A 24,802-nucleotide genomic window follows, 5' to 3' on the forward strand; every position below is an offset into this window, starting at 1 on the left:
AATCCACCTAACCTGCATGCCTTTGGACTGTGGGAGGAAACCGGAGAACCCGGAGGAAACCCACGCAGACACAGGGAGAACGTGCCGACTCCGAACAGGCAGTGACCCAAGCCGGGAATCTAACCTGGGACCCTGGAGCTGTGAAATGATCATGTAGCACTATTTCGAAGAAGAGCAGGGGAATTCTGCATGATTGCTTGAGATTATCCCTTTATCATTGTTACTGAAACATGTTGTCATAATGCTCTGAAGAAGAGTCATAGGAACTCGAAATGTTAAGTCTTGTTTCCCTTTCCACAGATGCTGACAGGCCTGGGTTTTTCCAGCATTTCCTGTTTGTATTTATTATTGTTATTGCTGTTTGTGGGAGCTTTCTATGTTCAAATTGACTGCTGTGTTCCCTACATTTCAACAGTGACTACTCATATTGGCTGTAAAGTGCTTTGGGACACCTTGAAGTTGCAGAAACACGATATAGCTGCAAGTCAGACTTGCACTCTGCCTTTCTTGCTCGGTGTCGGGCATGCTGGCCCTTAAATTGTTTGGGAGGGTGCAGTTGGTCTGAACTCCCTTTGATCTGCTTTCTCCCGTTTTCAAAACTGTGACCTGTCAAAATTTGCTCTTTCAATTTCTGAACGGATGTGCAGACTTTTGTGTTTTTCCAGTCTCTCAGTGAGCTGTTTGCTCATTTCTTTTGTTTCTTTCATTCCTACTCCCTTATCTCAGAAGATCATTTCATCAAATCTCCAATGTTGGAAACATCCATCAGAATGCAAAACGTTAACTCTGTCCCTCTCTCATCAAATACGGTCTGACCTGTTTGTTATCATTCTTAGCATCCGCAACATTTTTCTTTTACCTAAAAACTGGTTCCTCATTATTCCACCAATATTTCTTCTCCATTTTGGGAATATCCATTGATTTTTATATTCTTGATTTTTTTTTGTCCTACTTCTATTAAAGACTTGGCCTGAAATACTGAACCTGTTACTTCTCTTCCCAGATGCTGACTGACTTGTCATTTGTTTACAATGTTTTTTTGGGGGTTTCCTTTACTTCTGGACATATGTTCTGCTCGGGCAACTGTGTTTACTGAACAGAATGAGGAATGGGGTGGTGGTACAGGGAGTTTCTCTTGGGTCTAGGGCCTTCCTATCTCTATCTGTCAAATAGATAGTCCTGAAGCAGCAGCCATCCTCTGTCTGTACACACTGACTGGGCTGTTCAGGACAGTACATTCAATCCGATTACTAAATCTCACTGTACTTACTGCACTTTTGATTGGAGACAGTTTAATTATTTGAGTTAAACAATGCCCAAGATTCAGGCTAGGCAAAAATTGAGAAGTAATTTAGATTGTTGTACGAATTGCCAAAGCAGACCCGTACTCCTAAGTTTTAATGTGTTGAATTGCTTTCCAGTATTTAGTAGTTTATTGGGTGTTGCCTACTCTGTATATTTCACACAAATGCAATGCTCCAAGGAATAAATAAATATTCTTCTTGAACGAGAGTCCCCCTCGTTCTCACATTTCACACCACCAGCCTCCGGATGCAAAGCATAATCCTCCGCCATTCTCGCCAACTCCAGCGTGATGCCATCACCAAACACTTCTTCCTTTCACTCCCTTTGTCAGCATTCCGCAGAGACCATTCCCTCCGAGATAATCTAGTCCACTCCTCCACCATACCCAACACCTCTCTCATCATCCATGGCACCTTCCCATGCAATCGCAGGGTGTAACACCTGCCCCTTTACCTCTTCCATGCTTAACATTCCAGGTACAAAACGCTCATTCCAGGTTAAGCAGCGTATGACTTGCACCTCTTTCAATCTGGTCTGTTGCATTCATTGTGGTCTCCTCTATATCGGAGAGACCAAACGCAGACTGGGTGATCGCTTTGCTGAGCACCTTCGGTCTGTGCGTAATCAGGACCCTGACCTTCCTATTGCTTGCCATTTTAACACAAGACCCTGCTCCCATGCCCGCATGTCTGTCCTTGGCCTGCTGCAATGTTTCAGTGGAGCTCAACGCAAACTGGAGACACAACATCTCATCTTCCGGTTAGGCACGCAATAGCCTTCCGGTCTCAACATCAAATTCAACAACTTCAGATGATTAGCTCTACCCCACCTCGACCCATTTGGTTTTTATCCCATTTCGTTTTAAATGTCTTTTACCATTTCTTTCTTTCTTGTCTTTCTTTATATATATATATATATATATATATTTACCCACTCCCCTCATCTTATCCACCTTTCCTGAGCCTTTCTCCACTTTACTTCCCCCTCCCCCCCACATTTACATCTGTCACAGTTTACCCTCTGATGTTAGTTTCTCTGCTGTTTGGCCTTTCACATCTTTTGTTCTCTCTGGGGACTGCCATTAGCACTCTTTCCCCTTGGTTTCTGTGGCTATTAGGACCCCATTTCCCTGGGTTTCTGTGGCTATGACTCCTCTTTCGTACTCACTCCATGGTATAAATATTTCCCACTTTCTCTGTCTTTTAGCTTTGACAAAGGTTTATCTGGACTCAAAACGTTAGCTCTTTTCTCTCCCTACAGATGCTGCCAGACCTGCTGAGATTTTCCAGCATTTTCTCTTTGGTTTCTGATCTTGACTTGCTGGTTTACCTTGTTTGGACTTAATGGCCTGTAGGATTTGGAGGTTGTTCCTATTGGATAATCCTAACTTAGGACTGCATGACCAGATGTAGGAAATATAAGCAAATTTATATTCTTGTCCAATCTTTCCCTCGTTATCATCCTGTTCTTTATGTATTTCTACACCCTCCTTGATTTATTTGCTGATTTTTTTTTTCTTGCCCATTCTTTGCTTCCCTGATTTCCTTATTCATTTCACTTGTGTACTTCCTGTAGTCCTCCATGCTTTCTGCAGCATTGAGCTCTCTATATCTGACACGAGTTTCCCCTTTTCTTTGCCTTATCTCACCCATTATACTGTCTGACCTGTGAGTTTCCAAAATAGACCTGCTTTTTTATAGTGCTTTGATATCCAAGAGGTTATAGATTTGGGAGGCCTTTTTCTTCGTGAGAGCATATTTGTTCTGAACCGTCTCGATCTCTTTGAATGCCTCACAGCACTCTGACCCTGATTTACTTTCGAATTGCTGATTTTTGCAAACCCATTTCAGCTGTGTAAAATTGGCCTTCCCTCAATTATTAAGAACTTTACTCCTGATCTATCTTTGTCCCTTTCCACAACTGTGCTACCTCTAACTGAAGTATGATTACTAGCATCAAAATGCTTTCCCATTGGTGGCCCTTCCACCTCTCCAACTTCATTCTCTGAAGCCAAGTCTAGAATTGCCCCTTCTCTTGGGGTTACTGCACACTGGGAAACAAACTTCTCCTGAATGCATTTGAAGAATTCGGCATCCTCTATATCTTTAAGTGATTCTCTCCTGGGGTATATTAGGGTAGCTGAAATCCACTATCACTACCACCATAATAATTTTGCAGTTCTCCAGCTGCCTATTTGCTCCTCTATCTCCCGTTCTGGGGTCTATGATGCACTCCCAGCAGTGTGATTTCTGCTTCAGTTCAACCCATTTGATGATTCTCCTTTCTTGAATACCATCTCTCCTCACAGCTATCATTGTTTCTTTAATCAATGTTGCTCCTCCCCCTTTTTTATCTCCCTCTTTATCCCGGCTGAAAATCCTCTAACCAGCTGTCATCTCTGTCCTTTAAAGCATTTCAGTAATAGCTGTGATATCAGCTCATCTCATTTTTTTTTTCATTGTATTCCCTATTAAGCACTGCCATATTATTTCTTTTGTTTATTTTCAGACCTTTCTCTGTCTTCCACACTTGCTTACTAATTTTCTGCCTCCTTTGCCAGTTTTGTTTCACTGCCTTCTGAATCTACGCTCGGGCTGGTTTAAACCCTCCCCAACAGCATTAGCACAGCTCCCTCAGATGATATCGGCTCTGACCATGTTGACAAACTGTTCAGCTTGTACAGTCCCTACCTCTCCCAGAATCGGTCCCAAGGCATTTACAGTGGCTGCATCAAATATTAACTCTGTCCAGTAAATGGGCTGGTTGATAACAAGGATCCGTATTATTAGTTCATTTTTTTTATGCCTAATGGTGGGATGGGGGAAGATTTCTTGTCCAGTTTTGATTTTGCAGCTCTTGTAAATTCAATCACCATCCATAAGTAACTTTAGAAGGACAATTGGCTTCTGCTTGGACTTCTGAACCCTGAACCGAGATTATTTTGATAGTTTTGTCAGTACTTTCTGTTACAGACTGGAGAGTGGAAAAATAAACTTGTATTTAAGTAATACTGTACGATTGGCTCAGTTTGTACATATTGCAAACCCCATTTCAGCTGTGTAAAATTGACCTTCCCTTAACATAGATACATAGAACATATAGTGCAGAAGGAGGCCATTCGGCCCATCGAGTCTGCATGGACCCACTTAAGTCCTCACTTCCACCCTATCCCAATAACCCCTCCTAACCTTTTTGGACACTAAGGGCAATTTAGCATGGCCAATCCACCTAACCTGCACGTCTTTGGATTGTGGGAGGAAACCGGAGAACCTGGAGGAAATCCAAGCAGACACTGGGAGAACGTGCAGACTCCGCAGACAGTTACCCAGCGGGGAATCGAACCTGGGACCCTAGCGCTGTGAAGCCACAGTGCTAACCACTTGTGCTATCGTGGTGCCCCCGGTATTAATTATTAAGAACTTTACTCCTGGTCTACCTTTGTCAGAGCAGTGCGAGAAAAGGAAAAGAGGGCATTTAAAATGTTTAAATTGGTGCTATTTAAATATAACGAGGGAAGTTAGGTATCTGAGAAACTGTCAGTCCATACTGCTCAGTTTGGTAAATTCCTTAAAAAAGGAGAAACATGTATACATGTAACATTCTTTCTGCTCAAGGAATGTAGGTAAACTACGTTCGACAGTAAATATACAAGTACATTGAGAGTTCCTTATATACTTTTTTAAGATTGTTTGATGATTTTACATTTAATTAGGTTTTTCATTTTTGAAGATTGCGCACAGAAATGGTTTGGAGAAAATATATTTTCTGATTAAAGCAACAAACTGGCAACATCTGTTGTTCATTATCAGAATCTCTCCAGGTAATGGTGGGCACTCTGGCAGTTGGCAGGTATCAGGAGTTGGGAGTCACCCATGACAGTGATAGACCCAAAAGGCGTGACTGTCTTCATGTGAAATTCACTGTGCTATCTAAGTGATTCTTTCTTAAATAACAAGCACTTTTAACACATTTTCCTCCTGAACAGGCAGATTGTTGCTCGAGGTCTCCTGGATGTTTTGCGAGCTTTTAGCGATGATGAGAAAGATTTCTTGGCTGTCATGGAGACGATAGTCAGACTCTCTGAAGATACAGGTATGTTGGTGACCTGCTTGTCTTGGACTCTTCTCCCCCCCCCCCCTGCCAAAAATCATCACCCCTTTGAACCACAAATAACTTTACAACACAGGAACAGGCCCTTCTGTCCACCAAGCCTGCTCCGATCCAGATCCCTTATTTGGGCTTACTTATTGCCCAGACAATATGTATCCCTCCATTCCCTGCCCGTTCACGTGTATACCAAGATACATTTAAACATTGCTATTGTGCCTGCTTCCACCACCTTCACTGGCAACGCATTCCAGGCACCCGCTACCCTCTGCATGAAAAACTTTCCCCACACATCTCCCCTAAACTTTTTCCCTCTCACCTTGAACCTGTGCCCCCTTGTAATTTAGTCTTCCACCCTGGGAAAAAGCTTCTGACTATTCACCTGTCTATACTTCTCGTAATTTTGTAGACCTCAAATCGGGTCTCTCCTCAGCCTCTTGTCTTTCCAACGAAAACAACCTGAGTTTATTCAACCTCACCTCATAGCAAACACCCTCCAGGCCAGGCAACATCCTGGTAAACCTTCTTTACACCCTCCAAAGCATCCACATCCTTCTGATAGTGTGGCAAACAAAACTGCAAGAATATTCCAAATATGGCCTAACTAAATTTTGTACAACTGTAACATGCCCTGCCAATTCTTGTACTCAGTGCCCCGGCCGATTGAAGGCAAGCATGCCATATGCCTTCTTTACTTTTCTGCCCTGTGTCACTGACTCACACTGGGCTCTCTTTCCACAGTTGCAGTTAGCCTTGTGGTACCTCTCCCAGGCAGCCACTCGTCCTTGTAGATGTCAATCAAAAGTTTTTTTTTTGCTAGTCTTAAAAATTATTTTGCTGGGTGCATTGAATCAAAACAGTGTCGGGGGTGAGGGTCAAGATTGGTAGAGATTAGACAAACTGATAGGTTTCGATTAAAGCATTTGTTTTTGAATATGAAACCTCTTGCGAGTGCATGAAAGAAAACAGGGGACTGAAAAATTATGAGACACAGTTAAAGATGCATAACAGTTGCCAAGGCCAACTTTTAAGTCTCATTGCAATTATTTTTTTAAATATTTAGAGTACCCAATTAATTTTTTCCAATTAAGAGGCAACTTAGCATGGCCAATTCACCTACCTTGCATATCTTTGGGTTGTGGGGGCGAAACCCACGCAAACACAGGGAGAATGTGCAAATTCCACACGGATAGTGACCCAGAGCCGGGATTGAACCTGGGACCTCGCGCCGTGATGCGGCAGTGCTAACCACTGCGCCACCATGCTGCCCCCTCATTGCAATTCTAAAAGTTCTGGCAAGCATGGTAACACAGTGGTTAGCACAGTTGCTTCACAGCTCCAGGGTCCCAGGTTCGATTCCCGGCTTGGGTCACTGTCTGTGCGGAGTCTACACGTTCTCCCCGCATCTATGTGGGTTTCCTCCAGGTACTCCGGTTTCCTCCCACAGCCCAAAGATGTGCAGGTTAGGTGGATTGGCCATGCTAAATTGCCCTTTGTGTCCAACAAGGTTAGGTGGGGTTACTGGGTTACCGGGATAAGTTGGAAATCTGGGCTTAAATGGGATGTTCTTTCAAAGGGGCGGTGCAGACTCAATGGACTGAATGGTCTCCTGCACTGTAAATTCTATGATTCTATATTAAAGCAAGATTTTTTACAATGCAATGGAAACAAGATTTTCTTTTAAAATTAAGTGATCATCCTCCAACAAGAAGATTTCTGTTTGCTCTCCATATCTGATATAACAGCAATATCTGTGACCAGAAATATTCCTACATTCCAGACATTGTAGTTCCTTACTAAATAAATAAATCGGTTTTGGGTGTTTCAGATACATTGATATCTCCACCGGTCACAACCATCATTACAGGGGCAGCCTAATAGAGCAATCACTACATAAACTCCGAGCTCATTTCATATCTCTGTTGAACTTGCTGCTTAAAATCAGTCCTGAAAAATGCACGTGGCACTGTCACAATTGCAATGTGGTGACATTAAGAAGAAAAGAAAGACATTCATTTATGTGGCATTTTTCACAACTAGTGTACGTCTCAAAGTGCTTCATTGCCAATGAAGTACTTTTGAACGTAGTCGCTGTTGTAATGTGGAAGCGCTATACACACAGCAAGCACCCTCAAACAGCAATGCTATAATGACCAGATGATTTGTTTTTCATGATGTTGATTGAAAGATAAATATTGGCCAGGACACCAGGGATAACACCCCTGCTCCTCATACTAGTACTATGGGATTTTTTACATTCATGCGAACAGACTCGGTGAAAGATAGCACCTTCAACAGTGCAGTACTGCACCCTCAGTACTGCACTGGAGTGACCACATTGAATTTGTTTTGTGTGACCAAGCCCTGGAGTGGGGCTTGAACCTGTAATCTTGTGATTTTGAGACATGTCTGCTACCAACTGAGCCACAGCCGGCACTTCACAGGTTGTTTTGTTTTTAAGCCTAGATAAAAACTGTGAGAATTTGAGTATTTTTAATACCAACATCAGGAAGGAACTAATTTTTTTGTTGATCCAACAGTTTAGGCAGAAAATCTGTGAATTTTGAAGGATCATTTAATGCTTTCCACTTGTTGCAAAAATACACTTAATTTGTAAATATTTCTGAAAGAACATTACTAACATTTCAATATGGCCGTCACACACAGTGCAATGATATTCAGGTTCTCTAAATAGATCATGTTGCACTCTTGGGGTGTTTCAGTCAAAGAAACATTATAGACATTCAAAATGGTCATTGCAAAGGTGCAAAAGTATTCACGATTGTGTGTAATCATGGACAGGGAATGTCGAGTCCATTATCTTGGAACCAACACCTGAACTTTGTGCCCGAACACCAGCGCTTCATAGTTGTAACAGTCATTACACCGTGATCAAGGTGCTGGATCCCTGTTTCATCCTTATTTTTTCTATTTCTGGGAAGTTTGAAGGTGCACTATCATTGTTCAAGAGGAGCCACAATTTCACTAGAACCCAGGAATTGAACTCTGGATCTTGGAGCTCTGCATGACTCCGTGCAAAACTAATTGTACATCCACTTTGAGTACGTTGTTTAGAATGTAAGGTAGATGATATCCCCTTTGAATGCTGGGCCATCTGAATGTATGACAATAAATACTTTTTAAGATGCATGAAAGCATGTATAATTTCATGAAGAATGCATCTAATCGGGGAAAAAAACAAGGTTTTGTTGAATTTGTGGTCCATTTTACCAAGTGCCAAAAGAGTGGGCTTTTTTAAGTGTTGCTGTTGTTAAATATCATTAAAAGTTACCATGATAGTCGCCGGATAGCCATAAAAACCTAACACATTCATTAATGTCTTGGAAAAGGACATCCCAACCTGGCCTAAGATATTGTAATCCCATAATATACGGTATTCCAAATCCCCTCATTTTCAGACCACTCATTATTGCTGCTGCCTCAGGAGAGGAAGATGTCATCAATGAATGGAACACCTGTGATATAAACTCCAGGCCAGGCTCAAGTTGTTTTTATTTTGACCATTTACGTTAATTATAATGGTTAGTTAGTGGATTAGCCTTCCAGAGAACTGGACGAGTAACCCAGAGACTTTTATCCAATACCACTGTAGAAATTTGAATTTTAGTTTTTCACTTTGGGCCGAAAAAGGTTAGTACAAGATACTTTCTAAATGATAACCTAAAAACAGTGGAGGTTTAGGAGACGCAAGGGCCCATGACCACAGATCATTAAAGTGTCACGCTAAGGTACAGAAAATAATCAAAAAGACTAATGAGATACTTGGGGTTATATCTAGATTAGAATGCTACAGCTATACAATGCCCTGGTTGGAGCACATTTGGAGTACTGTGAACAATTCTGGGTACCAAACTTTAGGAAGGATACTGACCTTGAAGCAAGTGCAGGGTTGATTACCAGAATGCTACCTGGACTCCACAGGTTCAATTGAAGAGCGATTGCATAAACTAGGATTGTATTCTCTAGAATTTATCAAATTAGGGTGATTGATGGATCTCTGTATCTATTCGGAACCCTGGATATCAGTTATCCCTTCTCAGTTCCCAAATAGCAGAGGTCAGGTCTGTGCTTTTTGGCAAAGTCCACTTGTACTTTATTTGTCAGCTGTGCCACTGGAAAACTTCTTTTCAATACAACATATAGGAAGTTCCGACTAGCCCTGTAGCAAGCCAGTCAAATTGATTGTTTTTAGCGAATACAGTGGTTGAGCTTTCATTCGATTACAGGTCGTGGTAATTATTCAAATCATAATACACAGTATAAAATAACTAAGTGATTTAAACAAAAGAAAGATGGTGAATAGCAAAAGCAAGCAGCAAAGACATAGTTTTCAGAAATATAGATACAGTGATTCTGGAATGAGTTTTTCCATCCCGGTAAGTGATTCTTAAGGAGATTATTATCTTAAGGTCTGGCCTTCTTTTTACTTCTGATTGGCTTTAATTAATTTCTAATTCACTCCATTCGGCCAAACTGTCTGTCTATCAATTTTAAGAAATATATGTATTTAAATATCTTGGTTCCACTTTCCCATACCATTGCTTGCCAATTTTCCAAATTATCCGCACCTGCATCTATCATTAATTAGAAAAACACAGTTTTCGCTAAGAAATTATATCTCTAGACTAGCTGTTTCCATAGAAACGCGACTACTCGTACTGGGACCGCCGCCCAGTTTTTAACCATACAATGGGGCATTTTAGCTAGTTGACGTCAATGACCTCGCAGTCTCAAGAGGCTTGCAAAATGTGAAAGTTAAGAAAGAAATTAGAGAGTGCTATCTGGATTAGCCCAGCTATTTGTTCCCAGCTATTTGTTGCACTGAAGTAATGCTTAATATGATTATAGTTAATTATTCTTAATGAGTTCTCAATTAAACCTCTATCATCTCCCCTTACTCTCATGGTTATAGCTGATTAGAAAATCAATTTCTCTCAGGTGATTTGATCAAAGCTTTCAGAATATTAAGGAGAACTGAAGGGATAAATAGAAATAATTTCTGTTGGCAACACGGTGGTGCAGTGGGTTAGCCCTGGGTCACTGTGTGTGGAGTTTGCACATTCTCCCCGTGTTTGTGTGGGTTTCGCCCCAACAACCCAAAGATGTGCAGGGTAGGTGGATTGGTCACGCTAAATTGCCCCTTAATTGGAAAAAATAATTGGGTACTCTAAATTTTTTTTAAAAAGAAGAAATAATTTCTGTTGTTTGGGGAGTGTAGAACTGGAGGTATGGTCTAAAAATTAGTCCGGCCTTTCCGGAGTGAAGCTTGGAAATACTTTGACACAAAGGATGGCGAAACTCTAGCCAGCAAAAAACAATTGATGCTAAATCGATTTATTAATTTTAAACCCGAGATCGATAGATTTTTGTTCGCCAACAAAGGCATGTATGTGGATTTTAATCCTGTATCAGCCAAGATCATGTTGAAATTTGAAAAGGCTTGAGGGACTAAAATGGGCTACTCCTCCCTGTGTGCTTAGAACGACCACTGTTGACAAATGCTGAATTGCCGGTGGCACTTAATTAAGTGTTTTTTCAAAAAAATGTTCTACTTACCTGTTGGGGTGACAGGCAGTCCAATGAACACTTGAATGATGCTGCCATCAAAATTACTTTTCCTGTTTTACAATCTTTCCGCACACTGTAATGGGCTTACTGTCTGGAAAGTGTTAAGGGCCTGTTATTTATGCTGGTTACAAAGCGCAGATAGTAGATAGAAATATTCATCTGATTTTTCTGTGCTAAGATCATGGAAATATTTATCCTCTTAGTGGAAAGTGACCTGTCTACTCGTGTTATTATCTATACTGTGCCAGTGCCTGTTTAAATAGCCTGTTTAAAATATTCTCTCCATTGCTTGCCTAGGCTAGTTTTTTTTTAAATTTAGAGTATCCAATTAATTTTTTCCAAATAAGGGGCAATTTAACATGATCAATCTGCTTACCCTGCACATCTTTGGGTTGTGGGGGCGAAACCCACACAAAGATGGGGAGAGGCCCAGTCCAGTTGACCACAATGGACCAACACCAGAGGGCGCTGGAGATTTATAGCAGCATATGGCCAAAAGCACCTTCCTCTTAATATTTAACGTTTAAATCTAGGGGAGTGCATTGGTGAAATCTAAAAGTGACATGTTGGAGTTCAGAGCTGTGGTGCCGATTAGATCACAACTCATCGCCAAGGAACATAACCAAAGTTTGTTCAGTCTCCTCATCAAAGGAATGATCCTTGTGAATCGTCATTGGCCCTGGGTCCTTTCTAAGAATGAAAATGAAATGAAAATCGCTTATTGTCACAAGTAGGCTTCAAAATGAAGTTACTGTGAAAAGCCCCTAGTCGCCACATTTCGGCGCCTGTTCGGGGAGGCTGTTACGGAAATTGAACCGTGCTGCTGGCCTGCCTAGGTATGCTTTCAAAGCCAGCGATTTAGCCCTGTGCTAAACAGCCCCTGCCATCCTTTTTGGAGAGAATGCCCAAAAGTAGCAATTGCTTTGAAGGGTAAGAACTCTGTGCAATTGCGGTATTGCCTCCTTGTGTGTGTATATGTGGTGCCTCTTGTAATGAAGCCCAGCAATCCTTTTTTTTTCCACCTGAAGGCAGAGAGTAGCAATGGAAGGGTGCTTTTCTGATTGGAGGGCTGTGACTGGTGGTGTTCCACAGGGATCAGTGCTGGGACCTTTGCTGTTTGTGGTATATATAAATGATTTGGAGGAAAATGTAACTGGTCTGATTAGTAAGTTTGCAGACGACACAAAGGTTGGTGGAATTGTGGATAGCGATGAGGACTGTCCGAGGATACAGCAGGATTTAGATCGTTTGGAGACTTGGGTGGAGAGATGGCAGATGGAGTTTAATCCGGACAAATGTGAGGTAATGCAAAGGTCTAATGCAGGTAAGGATTATACAGTGAATGGTAGAACCCTCAAGAGTATTGACAGTCTGAGAGATCTTGGTGTACAGGTCCACAGGTCACTGAAAGGGGCAACACGGGTAGAGAAGGTAGTCCAGAAGGCATACGGCATGCTTGCCTTCATTGGCCGGGGCATTGAGTATAAGAATTGGCAAGTCATGTTGCAGCTGTATAGAACCTTAGGCCACACTTATAGTGTTCAATTCTGGTCGCCACACTACCAGAAAGATGTGGAGGCTTTAGAGAGGGTGCAGAAGAGATTTACCAGGATGTTGCCTGGTATGGAGTGCATTAGCTATGAGGAGAGGTTCAAACTTGGTTTGTCCTCACTGGAACGAAGGAAGTTGAGGGGCGACCTGATAACGGTCTACAAAATTATGAGGGACATAGACAGAGTGGATAGTCAGAGACTTTTTCCCAGGGTAGAGGGGTCAATTACTAGGGGGCATAGGTTTAAAGTGTGAGTGGCAAGGTTTAGAGGAGATGTACAAGGTAAGTTTTTATTTATTTTTTTATTTTTTTTATTTTATTTTTTACACAGAGGCTAGTGTGTGCCTGGAACTCGCTGCCGGAGGAGGTGGTGGAAGCAGTGACGATAGTGACGTTTAAGGGGCATCTTGACAAATACATGAATAGGATGGGAATAGAGGAATACGGACCCCGGAAGTGTAGAAGATTTTAGTTTAGATGGGCAGCATGGTCGGCGCAGGCTTGGAGGGCCGAAGGGCCTGTTCCTGTGCTGTACTTTTCTTTGTTCTTTGTTCTGAGAGTTAACTTTTAATGACTCGTGTATTGAGACTTTTAAGGTTTCTCCTCTTGAACTGTTGTTCCCTATCCGTTGATTGCTTTTACTCTTGGCTTCGATAGTACAAGGAAACCCAGGGAAGGAGGAGTTGTATTGTACAAAAGAAAGTTAGTGCAGTAATAATTGTTCTCTAGCGCTAAGCAGTGCATTGACTCTCGTGTCAAAACTCCTTTGTGTGACAGAAGTGACCATTTTTCAATCTAACAACACAGCATTTGCAATTGGTGGAAGTGTTTTTAAACATTCTTTTGTGAGGGTCACGAAGAATCCAGCACGAGTTTTAAGGATACAAAGAAATAACATTTATTTACAATAACATATATATAGACAACAGCAGCAGCAACTTCTCTTGCTGCTCATTCCTTCCTGCTGGTTCCAAACTGGCCAGCTTTATTTATACAGGGAGTCTGCTAATGATTTCTCCGCCCCCCCCCCCCCCCCCCCCCCCCCCCCATTGGGGAAGCTCGTACTCCCACAAGATTGTGGGATTGTCATTAGTCCCCAGCCAGTACATTCTATGATAATCGATGAAATGGTAAGCAGGCAGGTTATAACATCCCTCTTTCCCCCCCCCCCCCCCCCCCCAAAGTCCAAGGAATCCACCGAAGACCCTGGCGAAGGAGGGCGTCGGACTCGTTTTGCCGCAGGCCGGACACCATTTGCACGAGGCGCTGGATCGGGCGGCGTGTAACGAGACTGAGACCGAGGCGCTGGATCGGGCGGCGTGTAACGAGACTGAGACCGAGGCTTCCGTGATGAACGGCGTAACAGTTGTGCATCCACGGCCCGTGGGCCCGAGCATTCCCACTCTGATGTGTCCTGTGTCTCCATCTCGGAGTCAGAGTCTGCTGCCTCCGTCATTTCGGCGTCTCTATCTTCACGCGGTTCTGTAACGACCTGCGCAGGCTTTGAGTGAGGCACCAGAGGAAGATTGTGAGGACTACTTTCCATTGTCTCCGGTCTCTGTGGCTGTAGAAATGAGCTCCGGGGGCGGGGAATCTTTGAAAGAGATAGTCTTCTGGACCGAACGTGATCTACATGTTTGCGCTGAAGACGACCCTGGGCTTGCACCTGGTAAGATATAGGGCCCGTTTGGTGAAAGATAACGCCAGGGACCCACTGGGCACCACCAGCAAAATTCCGAACGAACACTTGGTCACCGGGCGCAAACTGCCGAAACGGCCGATGCCGAGAAAAACCACGTCCCTGTCGTTCTGGTGTGCGGCGTACTTTTGCGCCAATGTCCGGGAAAACCATGCTAAGGCGGGTGCGAAGTCTCCGGCCCATTAGGAGTTCTGCGGGAGCTACCCCAGTCACCGCATGGGGGGTGGCCCTATACGAAAACAAAAAGCGAGCCAGTCTCATGTCCATTGACCCGGAAGACTGCTTCTTTAGGCCTCGTTTGAATGCACTGCGCGCTCCTCCAACCCATTTGAAGCCGGGTGGTAAGAGGCAGTACGGATATGGCGTATGCCGTTCATCTTCATGAACCTCGCAAACTCCTCACTTGTGAATGGAGTGCCGTTATCCGTGACCAGCACCTCTGGGAGGCCATGCGTACTGAAAGACAAACGCATCTTCTCAATTGTTGCGCAGGACGTTGTGCCTGGCATCTTATGCACCTCCAGCCATTTAGACTGGACGTTGATTAATAGAGGGAACATGGATCCTTGAAAAGGGCCTGCGAAATCTGCATGCAAGCGTGCCCAAGGCCGCCTGGCCACTCCCAGTGATGTAGGGGCGCGGCCGGCGGAAGCTTCTGATGCTCCTGGCAAATGGAGCAGTTTTGGGCCACCTTCTCAATGTCGGTGTCGAGGCCTGGCCACCAGACATAACTCCGGGCCAACATTTTCATCTTGGTCACGCCCGGAGGCCCATTGTGCAAGTCTGATAATATCAGCTCCTGGCCTTTTTCCGGGACAATCACACGCGTCCCCCACAAGAGGATGCCGTCTTCCACGCTGAACTCTGATAGCTTGGAGGAAAATGCCCGCAACTCGCCTGGGAGCTGTCTATGCTGCCCACCATACAGGACTATGTGCCGAACCTTTGACAGGACTGGCTCCGTCTGGGTCCCACGGATCTGTGATGCCGTGATAGGCAAGGTGTCCATAATATTTAGGGTTGCAACCACCTCACCGGTCGTGGGGGTCGACATGGGGCCGGTCGATACAGGCAATCAGCTCAGTGTGTCGGCATTCGCTATCTGCGTTCCTGGTTTGTGCTCCAGAGAATACTCGTATGCAGTGAGCAACAAAGCCCAGCGTTGGATCCGTGCGGAAGCAATGGGTGGTATTGGCTTATCCTCTCTGAAAAATCCCAGCAGAGGCTTATGATCAGTCACGATAGTGAAGTGGCTGCCATACACGTACTGGTGGAAACGTTTCACCGCAAAGACCACTGCCAGGCCCTCCTTCTCGATCTGTGCGTACTTTTTTTCCGCTGCAGTCATTGTGCGGGAGGCGAAAGCTATCGGACGCTCGGCCCCGTTCTCCATCTTGTGGGACAGGACGGCCCCAATACCATACAGGGATGCATCGCATGTGACGAGCAAAGGCTTTCCAGGATCATAGTGGGTTAGTAACCCAGACGACGACAATTGTTGTTTTACCCGCTGGAAAGCGGTTTCTTGCGGCTGACCCCAAACCCATTTTTCTTTATCAGAAGGTGCAACAGGGCCAGCGTAGTTGCCAGATTGGGGCGGAACTTCCCGTAATAGTTTACGAGGCCGAGAAAAGAACGAAGATGCGAAGTGTCACGGAGCGGGGGCCTGTTCAATCGCGCGCACCTTCTCTGCGACGGGGTGCAAACCTTCGCGGTCCACCCGATAACCCAGGTAGACTACTTCCTTCGCCTGAAAGACACACTTTGTGCGACGTAAACGAACTCCAGCCTCCGAAAAGCATCCAAGGACAGCCTCCAGATTTTCCAAATGTTCCTGTTCAGATGTCCCTGTGATCAAAACGTCATCTAAGTAGACAGCGACACGCATAAACCTCTCAAAATGCCCTCCATAATGCATTGAAAAATAGCACAGGCAGAGGATACTCCAAAGGGCAAATGTGTATATTCATACAGGCCCCGGTGTGTATTAATTGTTACATGTGGTCGGGCGGCAGGGTCCAGCTCCAACTGGAGGTAGGCGTGACTCATATCTAATTTTGTGAACGAGAGTCCACCTGCAAGCTTTGCGTAGAGATCCTTTATGCGAGGCATTGGATATCGGTCGAGTCGGGACGCTGTATTCACTAAGTTTATAGTCGCCGCACAAGCGAACTGTGGCATCTGGCTTCATTACAGGTACAATTGGTGCTGCGCAGTCTGAGAAACGGATGGGCCTGATAATACCCAAAGTCTCCAAACGAGTGAGCTCCCCTTCTACCTTCTCGAGCAAGGCGTAAGGCACCGGGCGTGCCCGGAAATAGTGCGGCGTGGCCCCTGGTTCGACTTGGATACAGGCTACGGCCCCTTTTATTTTCCCCAAATCGGGCTGGAATACATCTGTGTATCGTCCTAGCACCTCAGTCAACCCTCCAGAAACTGTTTGGAGGATGTGCTGCCACTGCAACCGCAAATGGCGCAACCAGTCCCGACCCAACAGGCTGGGCCCATGGCCGCGCACCACGATAAGTGGGAAACTCCCCTCCTGTCGTCCATAAACAATAGGGGTCATCGTAGTTCCTGCAATGTCCAATGGTTCCCCCGTGTAGGTGGCCAACCTGGCCGGGGTGTCGATTAATGTAAGGGTCTGTATACCTTGCTTGATGCGGTCGAATGTCCTCTGAGCGATCACTGAGACCGCTGCGCCAGTGTCCAACTCCATCTCGAGCGGGTGACCATTGACCCGTACTGTCACCTTAATGGGGACCACACGGGGAGCTGCCACACAATGCAGCTGCAGGCAGTCGTCCTCCGTCTCCATGTCCTCAGGAATAGTCGCCGTAGGTTCATCCACATGGAAGGTACGGCCCCTGGGCTGGTCCCAGTTTAGGTCGGAACGACGGCGCCTCTGGCGCCCCCAGGAGCGGTGTCCGCGACGGGGTCGTCGCCTACAAGTCTGACACTGACATGGCTCCTCATCTATTGGTTCTGGAGAAGGCTCCCTTCGGGGAGGAATGTCCGACAGCCACTGGCGTTGATCCGGACGTTGTCTCGCCCAAGGTACCGCAGGAGTGCGGGGGGACGTTTTCGGACGGAAGGGGTTGCGCCCCAAGGCATGCACCTCCATTCCCTGTAGCTCCTGCACTCCTCGTTCTGTGCTCTCTCGGGACAATACTATTTGAATGGCCTGTTGAAAAATCAATGTTGGCTCAGCTAACAACTTTCTCTGGGTGGCCACATTGTTAATACCGCAAACCAAACGGTCGCGTAACATTTCTGACAAGGTCTCACCGTAGTCCCAGTACTCCGCAAACCTGCGTAGCCTGGATAGAAAGTCGGCAAGGGATTCTCCTGGAGTCCTCTGTGGTATTAAACCGGTAACGTTGGACTATCGTGGACGGGGTTGGGTTAAAATGTTGCCCCACTAAATTCACAAGTTCATCAAACGTTTTGGTGTCCACGCAGCTGGGTATGTAAGGCTCCTAATCACCCCAAACTTATGCGGGCCGCAGGCCTGGCGCTCGTTTTCGGTGATATTGTTTGCCCAGAAATAGTAACGCATCCATTGTGCATACTGGTTCCAGCTTTCCAGCGCAGCTTCAAAAACATCCAAACGTCCATACAGAGGCATGGTGTAATAACAAACAACTTCCAACCTGTATCCAACAAAATTCCAGGGAGGTGGCTGCAGCAGTGTAGACAGCTATTCACTTTAACCCTCGTCACCAGTTTTGTGAGGGCCACGAAGAATCCAGCACGAGTTTTAAGGATACAAAGAAATAACATTTATTTACAATAACATATATATACAACAGCAGCAGCAACTTCGCTTGCTGCTCACTGCTTCCTGCTGGTTCCAAACTGGCCAACTTTATTTATACAGGGAGTCTGCTAATGATTTCTCCGGGGTTTACGACGGCATCAACACTTAGCCTCAGGATCAGAGAATCCCGCCCCAGATTTGTGCCACGTAGATGGTGGAGTCAGGAGGTGAATCATTAGCCACATGATTCCGAGGGCAAGATCTTCCGGCTCTTTATGCAGGCAGGATCTTCTGGTTCCACCGGCGCACCCCCACTGCGGGTTTCCCAGTGGTATGGGGTGGAATCAATGGTAATCCCATTAATAGCTGTGGGACCAAACATCCAGCTAACGGCAGATTGCCTCCTGCCACAGAAACACGCCACAGGGAGACCAGAGAATGCTACCCCATGTCTCTTATCTGCTCTTGTAGCCACAGTATTTATATGACTAATCTAGCCCAAGTCTGAATGCTGTACCGGTCTTGCTGCATAGGGACATAGATAGCATCAGTATCTGAAGAATATCGAAGGATGATGAACATTGTGCAATCATCAGCGAACATCCCCACTTCTGACTTTATGATCGAAGGAAGGTTATTGATGAAGCAGCTGAAGATAATAATTAGTGTCACAAGTATTCTTACTTTAACACTCCAATGAAGTTACATGAAAATCCCCTCGTTTGGAGTTTAATCCAGACAAATGTGAGGTAATGCACTTTGGAAGGTCCAGTGCATGTAGGAATTACACAGTAAATGGTAGAACTCTTGCTACTGACAGGCAGAGAGATCTGGGCATGCATTTCCACCGATCACAAAAATGGCAGCGCATGTAGATAAGATGGTAAAGAAGGCATACAGCATGCTAGCCTTGAAGGCATACGGCATGCTGGCCGTAAAATTAGCAAGTCATGTGCAGCTGTACAGGACCTCAGTTAGGCCTCATTTGGAATATTGTGTACAATTCTGGTCGCCGCACTACCAGAAGGATTTGGATGCCTTGGAGAGGGTACAGAAGCAGTTTACTGGAATGTTGGCTACCATGGAGGGCTTGTTTATCACAGGGCTAAATCACTGGCTTTGAAATCAGACCAAGGCAGGCCAGCAGCACGATTCAATTCCTGTACCAGCCTCCCCGAACAGGCGCCGGAATGTGGCGATGAGGGGCTTTTCACAGTAACTTCATTTGAAGCCTACTTGTGACAATAAGCAATTTTCATATGGGGCTGTTTAGCACAGGGCTAAATTGCTGGCTTTGAAAGCAGACCAAGGCAGGCCAGCAGCACGGTTCGATTCCCGTAACAGCCTCCCCGAACAGGCGCCGGAATGTGGCGACTAGGGGCTTTTCACAGTAACTTCAGTTGAAGCCTACTTGTGATAGACAATAAGCGATTTTCATTTCATTTTTCATTTCATTAGCTATGTGGAGAGGTTAGAATAACTCGGTCTGTTCTCACTGGACCGATGGAGGTTGAGAGGCGACCTGATAGAGATCTATAAGGTTGTGTGGCATGGATAGAGTGGATAGTCAGATGCTCTTGAAATGAAATGAAATGAAAATCGCTTATTGTCACAAGTAGGCTTCAAATGATGTTACTGTGAAAAGCCCCTAGTCGCCACATTCCGCCGCCTGTTCCGGGGAGGCTGGTACGGGTAGGAAAATACTTCCTAGGTTAGCAGAGTCAAGTTAGGGGACATAGGTTTAAAGTGCGTGGGGAAACGTTTAGAACAGATCTGCAAGGCAAGTGTTTTACACGGGGGGTGGTAAATATATGGAACGCACTGCCTGGGGAGGTGGTGAGAGCAGGTACGATAACTGCATTTAAGGGGCATCTAGACAAATATATGAATACAGTGGTAATAGAAGGATATGGATTCCGTAAGTGCATACGGTTTTAGTTTAGGCAGGTACCATGGTCGACACATGTTTGGAGGGTTGAAGGGCCTGTCCTGTGCTGTATTTTTCTTTGTTCTTAGTCGCCATACTGCGGTGCCTGTTCTGCTACACTGAGGGAGAATTCAGAATGTCCAATTTACCGAACAAGCATGGGGGGATTCTCCGTCAGCCAGTGCCGAAATCAGGAAAGGCAATTGGGCGCAGAATCGTTTCTGACGCCAAAATCGCGACAGGTGCCGTCTTGATGCCAAATCGCAATGCTCCAGAATCTCGACAACGGCATCAATGCATTCCGGAACGCATGCACAGTAGACACCGTTTGCATATTATTAGCATGCCCGACCCAGTATTCTCCAAGGCCTCCGCAATTCTCTGCCTCCGATGGGCCGAGTTCCCAACGGCACGGTTCACGTGTGCTTTTAAAAATCGTGAAACGGCATGGCGGCTGCTGAGGGGGAGAGAGAGGGGGTACGGAAAGTGTCCAACATTGCCATAGTTTGTTGACCATTGTGCCACTGGCGGGGGGATAATGGGGGTGGCCAGGAGGTGGGCTGTGGGGTCGGGGTGGATGGGTATGGAACACCATTGCCGCAACCATGGAGCTGCGCACACTCCTTTTTTTTTTAATAAATATTTTATTGAAAATTTTTGGTCAACCAACACAATCCATTGTGCATCCTTTACACAATATTATAACAGCACAAATAACAATGACCTATTTTATATAAACAAAAAACAAAAAATGAATAAATATTAAATAACAAAAATGAAAACTAGCCCTAATTGGCAACTGCCTTGTCACAAGTTACACCCCCCCCCCTCCCCCGCCCCCCCCCCCCCCCCAAAATCCTGGGCTGCTGCTGCTGCCTTCTTTTTCCCCTTCCATCTATCTATCCGCAAGGTATTCGACGAACGGTTGCCACCGCCTGGTGAACCCTTGAGCCGACCCCCTTAGGACGAACTTAATCCGCTCTAGCTTTATAAACCCCGCCATGTCATTTATCCAGGTCTCCACCCCCGGGGGCTTGGCTTCTTTCCACATTAGCAATATCCTGCGCCGGGCTACTAGGGACGCAAAGGCCAAAACATCGGCCTCCCTCTCGCCTCCTGCACTCCCGGCTCTTGTGCAACCCCAAATATAGCCAACCCCCAGCTTGGTTCGACCCGGACCCCCACTACTTTTGAAAGCACCTTTGTCACCCCCATCCAAAACCCCCGTAGTGCCGGGCATGACCAAAACATATGGGTATGATTCGCTGGGCTTCTCGAGCACCTCGCACACCTATCCTCCACCCCAAAAAATTTACTGAGCCGCGCTCCAGTCATATGCGCCCTGTGTAATACCTTAAACTGAATCAGGCTTAGCCTGGCACATGAGGATGACGAGTTTACCCTACTTAGGGCATCTGCCCACAGCCCCTCCTCGATCTCCTCCCCCAGTAGCTGCGCACACTCCTAACGGCCCACTTTGAACTTAGTGCCACTGGTAGTATAGGTGTCCACTCAGGGCACCCCCCTACAGTCTCAGAAACGGAGAATCCCGCCTCTTGTCTTTCGGGACTTGTGGGAGGAAACCAGAGCACCCGGAAGAAACCCATGCAAACACTGGGAGAACGTGCAGGCTCCGCACAGACAGTGACCCAAGCCGGGAATTGAATCTGGGTCCCTGGTGCTCTGAAGCAACAGTGCTAGCCACTGTGCTACCGTGCCGCCATATAGTTGGGCCTAGGACATTACCTTGAGGAACTCCTGAAGAATTGTTCTGGGACTGAGATGATTGACCTCCAACAACCACAACTGTCTTCCTTTATGCTAGCTAGGACTCCAATTTATGGAGAATTTTTCCCCCTGATTCCCATTGACATTAGTTTTGCTAGGCCCCTTGATGCCATACTTGGTCAAATGCTGTCTTGATGACAAGGGCAGTCACGCTCACCTCGCCTGGAATTAAGCTCTTGTGTCCATGGCTGTAACGAGGTCAAGAGCTTTTGGAACTCAACCCAAACTGAGCAACAGTGAGCAGATTATTGCTGAGCAAGTGCCGCTTAATAGCACTGTTGATGACTCCTTCAACCACTTTCCTGATGATTGTTTGTAGACTGACAGTGCGGTAATTGGCCGAGTTGGATTTGTCCAGTTTTGCTTGTGGAATGGACTTACCTGGGCAATTTCCACCTTGCCAGGTACATATCAGTGTTGTGGCTGTACTTGAACAGCTTGGCGCAAGCTCTGGATGATGAGTCTTTCGGTACTATTGCTGGGATGTCATCAGGGCCCAGTGCCTTCTGCTGGGGTTTGATATCACCTGGAGTGAATTGAATTGACTAAAGACTGATATCTGTGATGCTGGGGACCTCCGGAGAAAGCTGAGATGGATCATCCGCCTGGCATCTTTAACTGAAGACGGTTACAAATGCTGCAGCCTTGACTTTTGCACAGATGTGCCGGCAACCCCATCACTGAGGATGGTGATATTTAGCAATCTAAATATGGAGCAATTTTAACATCCCATAATAGAAACTTTTTCATTGCCGACCTTTAGACAAAGAAATAAAGATATATATTATGTGCATCATATTCTCATTAAGACTTTTTAATCCCACTGTGTACAAACAATCTCAAATTTGAGTAATGAACTGTACTGCATAGTTTATAGTAAGGCAGTCTATTTTGGCTTGCAATTCTTCAGTTACGTGTTGCTGATTTGTAAGGATGGGGGAGAAATTACATAAATTCATGACCCAATACAGCTAGGCTTTCAGTAATTTGCAGCGTGGCAGGGCCACAACACGAGCAGTATGTTGGGACTGGTGTGGTAGAGGAATGACATTGGGGAGAACATTCTCATTTTCCCCCAACCTCAAGGTTACATATCTTAATGGGTTAATTAAAATACATTGTATTTAGCACAGGAGTGGAGGCCTTGGAGCGTAACCCTTTGTGCTATAAAACTGAATTGCGTAATTTGGTAGCTGTGAGTTGCTGTTCACTGTATGTCTTCACCAATAGAGCCCACTGTTCGTGCTGAATTGATGGAGCAAGTACCACATCTAGCCATGTTCCTCCAGGAGAACCGACCGTCTTTCCCAACCGCTTTTTCCAAGTACCTGGTGCCGATTGTTGTAAGATACCTCACTGACCCCAATAACCAGGTAAGAGAACAAGGGTTACTTGGCGTAGCATTTTAATAATTGGTGTGGGACATCACATCCAACTTTAAAAGATCTTCCTTAGCTGAACAGCTGTGACTGAAATGCTTCGTTCAATGTTCCAATATCACAAACCCAGGAGGACTGTATTTAAATAATGAGGACTGAATGGTTATTCAAAAAGTTAATGTTAAATTAATGCCTAATTGCAGTTTAGTGGGAGGGTCTAATCTTGGTGGTGTTCAACCATTTACTAGCGTTGTTCATAAGTGCTGAGCAATACTCTGTTTATGGTACCTTGCTTTAGGTTGATATCTCAATGCTGATGGTGTAGTCCAGCACAAATTCATCAATTCGGATTTGGCACTTTCTTCATAATTTGCTTTGTGCCTACTGCATGGGACTGTTCCTATAGGCAAACCTTTGCTTCCCATAGACCTGCACATGCCATTATGTGGAAGGTAATCTTGATGTTAATGCATCTAGGGTGAATAATGGTTTTACTGGTAAGAGTTGCTTCTCTCTTTTTTTTAAATACATTTACTGTGGTCAGTCCACCTACCCTGCACATCTTTGTGTTGTGGGGGTGAGGTCCACGCAGACACTGGGAGAATTTGCAGTGTCCTGGGCCGGGATCGAACCCGGATCCTCGGCGCTGTGAGGCAGAAGTGCTAACCACTGCGCCACCGTGCCGTCCCTCATAGCAATATTATTATAACAGACTGTACGCTGCTGGTTATGAATTACAAATCGGGAATTAAACAGAAGCAGGAGGGTATATTTAATTTCCCAGTATTTCTTTCAAAACAACCCTTGGGTTGCCAGAGGTTTAGACTCTTAGCTGGATCTGGTGAGTGTGCCCTTGACTGGTTGCAGAGACGTTGTTAACTTTTATGATGATCTGACTAATTTGTTGAAAGTCTGCTGCATGGTCAGTCTGAATTGGTTCGACGACACACAATGGATGTTTTTAGCTTCAGTTTGCACACACAGTTTCAACACCATTTATTTATGAAAGAGAACAGTCCAACAAAAATATTCCATTAAAGAATTATTACTCAATGAGAAAGATCCATCTGTGGCTCGCTAGGGAAGTTAAAGATAGTGTTGGATTCAAAGAGGAGGTTCATAATGTTGTGAAGAATCGTAGCAAGCCTGAGGATTGGTCGAGTGTGAGAATCCAGCAAAGGGTGAACAAAATGTTGATCAAGGAAAAAGATAGATGAGACTAAATTAGCCTGGAATATAAAATAGATTGTAAAAGCTTTTACATGGATGCAACAAAAAAGTAATTAAAGTAAATATTAATTTCCCCTGACTGTGCTTGCAGAGATGTTGAACAGATATATCTGACCAGATTTTCAAAGGGCCATGGTGCCAGGAGCTGGTGCCGGCAGGATTTGAAAATTGTTGTTCGAGGTCGTCTCGGGATCCTGACGCTTGTGGGACAATTTGCAATTTTGAAAGGGTCAGCCGGGAACAGGAAACCTGTTTGTTGCCAGTTAATGGCCCATTAAATTCCTAAAAGAGCTTGTCCAGTGCAGAATTGCATTTTCAAGCTTTCTGGTTACCTTGGGGCCAAATAACCTTCAACCAGTTTTGCTTTTTATCTGTTCTTCCAGGATCTACTTGCACCGATGTGAACACTGAGCTGTTTTTCTTCCAGCTCCTTTGATGCTACCTGCGCTCTTTTGAAAGCAGTGGA

General features: G+C 45.2%; 1 protein-coding gene across 3 annotated transcripts in view; it reads left to right on the forward strand.

Moving 5' to 3' along the window:
• The window catches only part of ppp4r1l (protein phosphatase 4, regulatory subunit 1-like), a 126,851-nt gene that overhangs the window by 30,245 nt on the left and 71,804 nt on the right, over positions 1-24,802 (forward strand). For 2 of the 3 annotated variants that reach the window (XM_072514549.1, XM_072514546.1), the window contains exons 4-5: positions 5,291-5,397; positions 22,958-23,100. In XM_072514549.1, the coding sequence (XP_072370650.1) occupies positions 5,291-5,397; positions 22,958-23,100 (250 nt within the window). The remainder of the gene's footprint in view (positions 1-5,290; positions 5,398-22,957; positions 23,101-24,802) is intronic. The other variant, XM_072514547.1, reaches the window with a different exon arrangement.

Source organism: Scyliorhinus torazame, chromosome 8 (assembly GCF_047496885.1).
Source record: "Scyliorhinus torazame isolate Kashiwa2021f chromosome 8, sScyTor2.1, whole genome shotgun sequence".
Taxonomy (NCBI): Eukaryota; Metazoa; Chordata; class Chondrichthyes; order Carcharhiniformes; family Scyliorhinidae; genus Scyliorhinus; species Scyliorhinus torazame.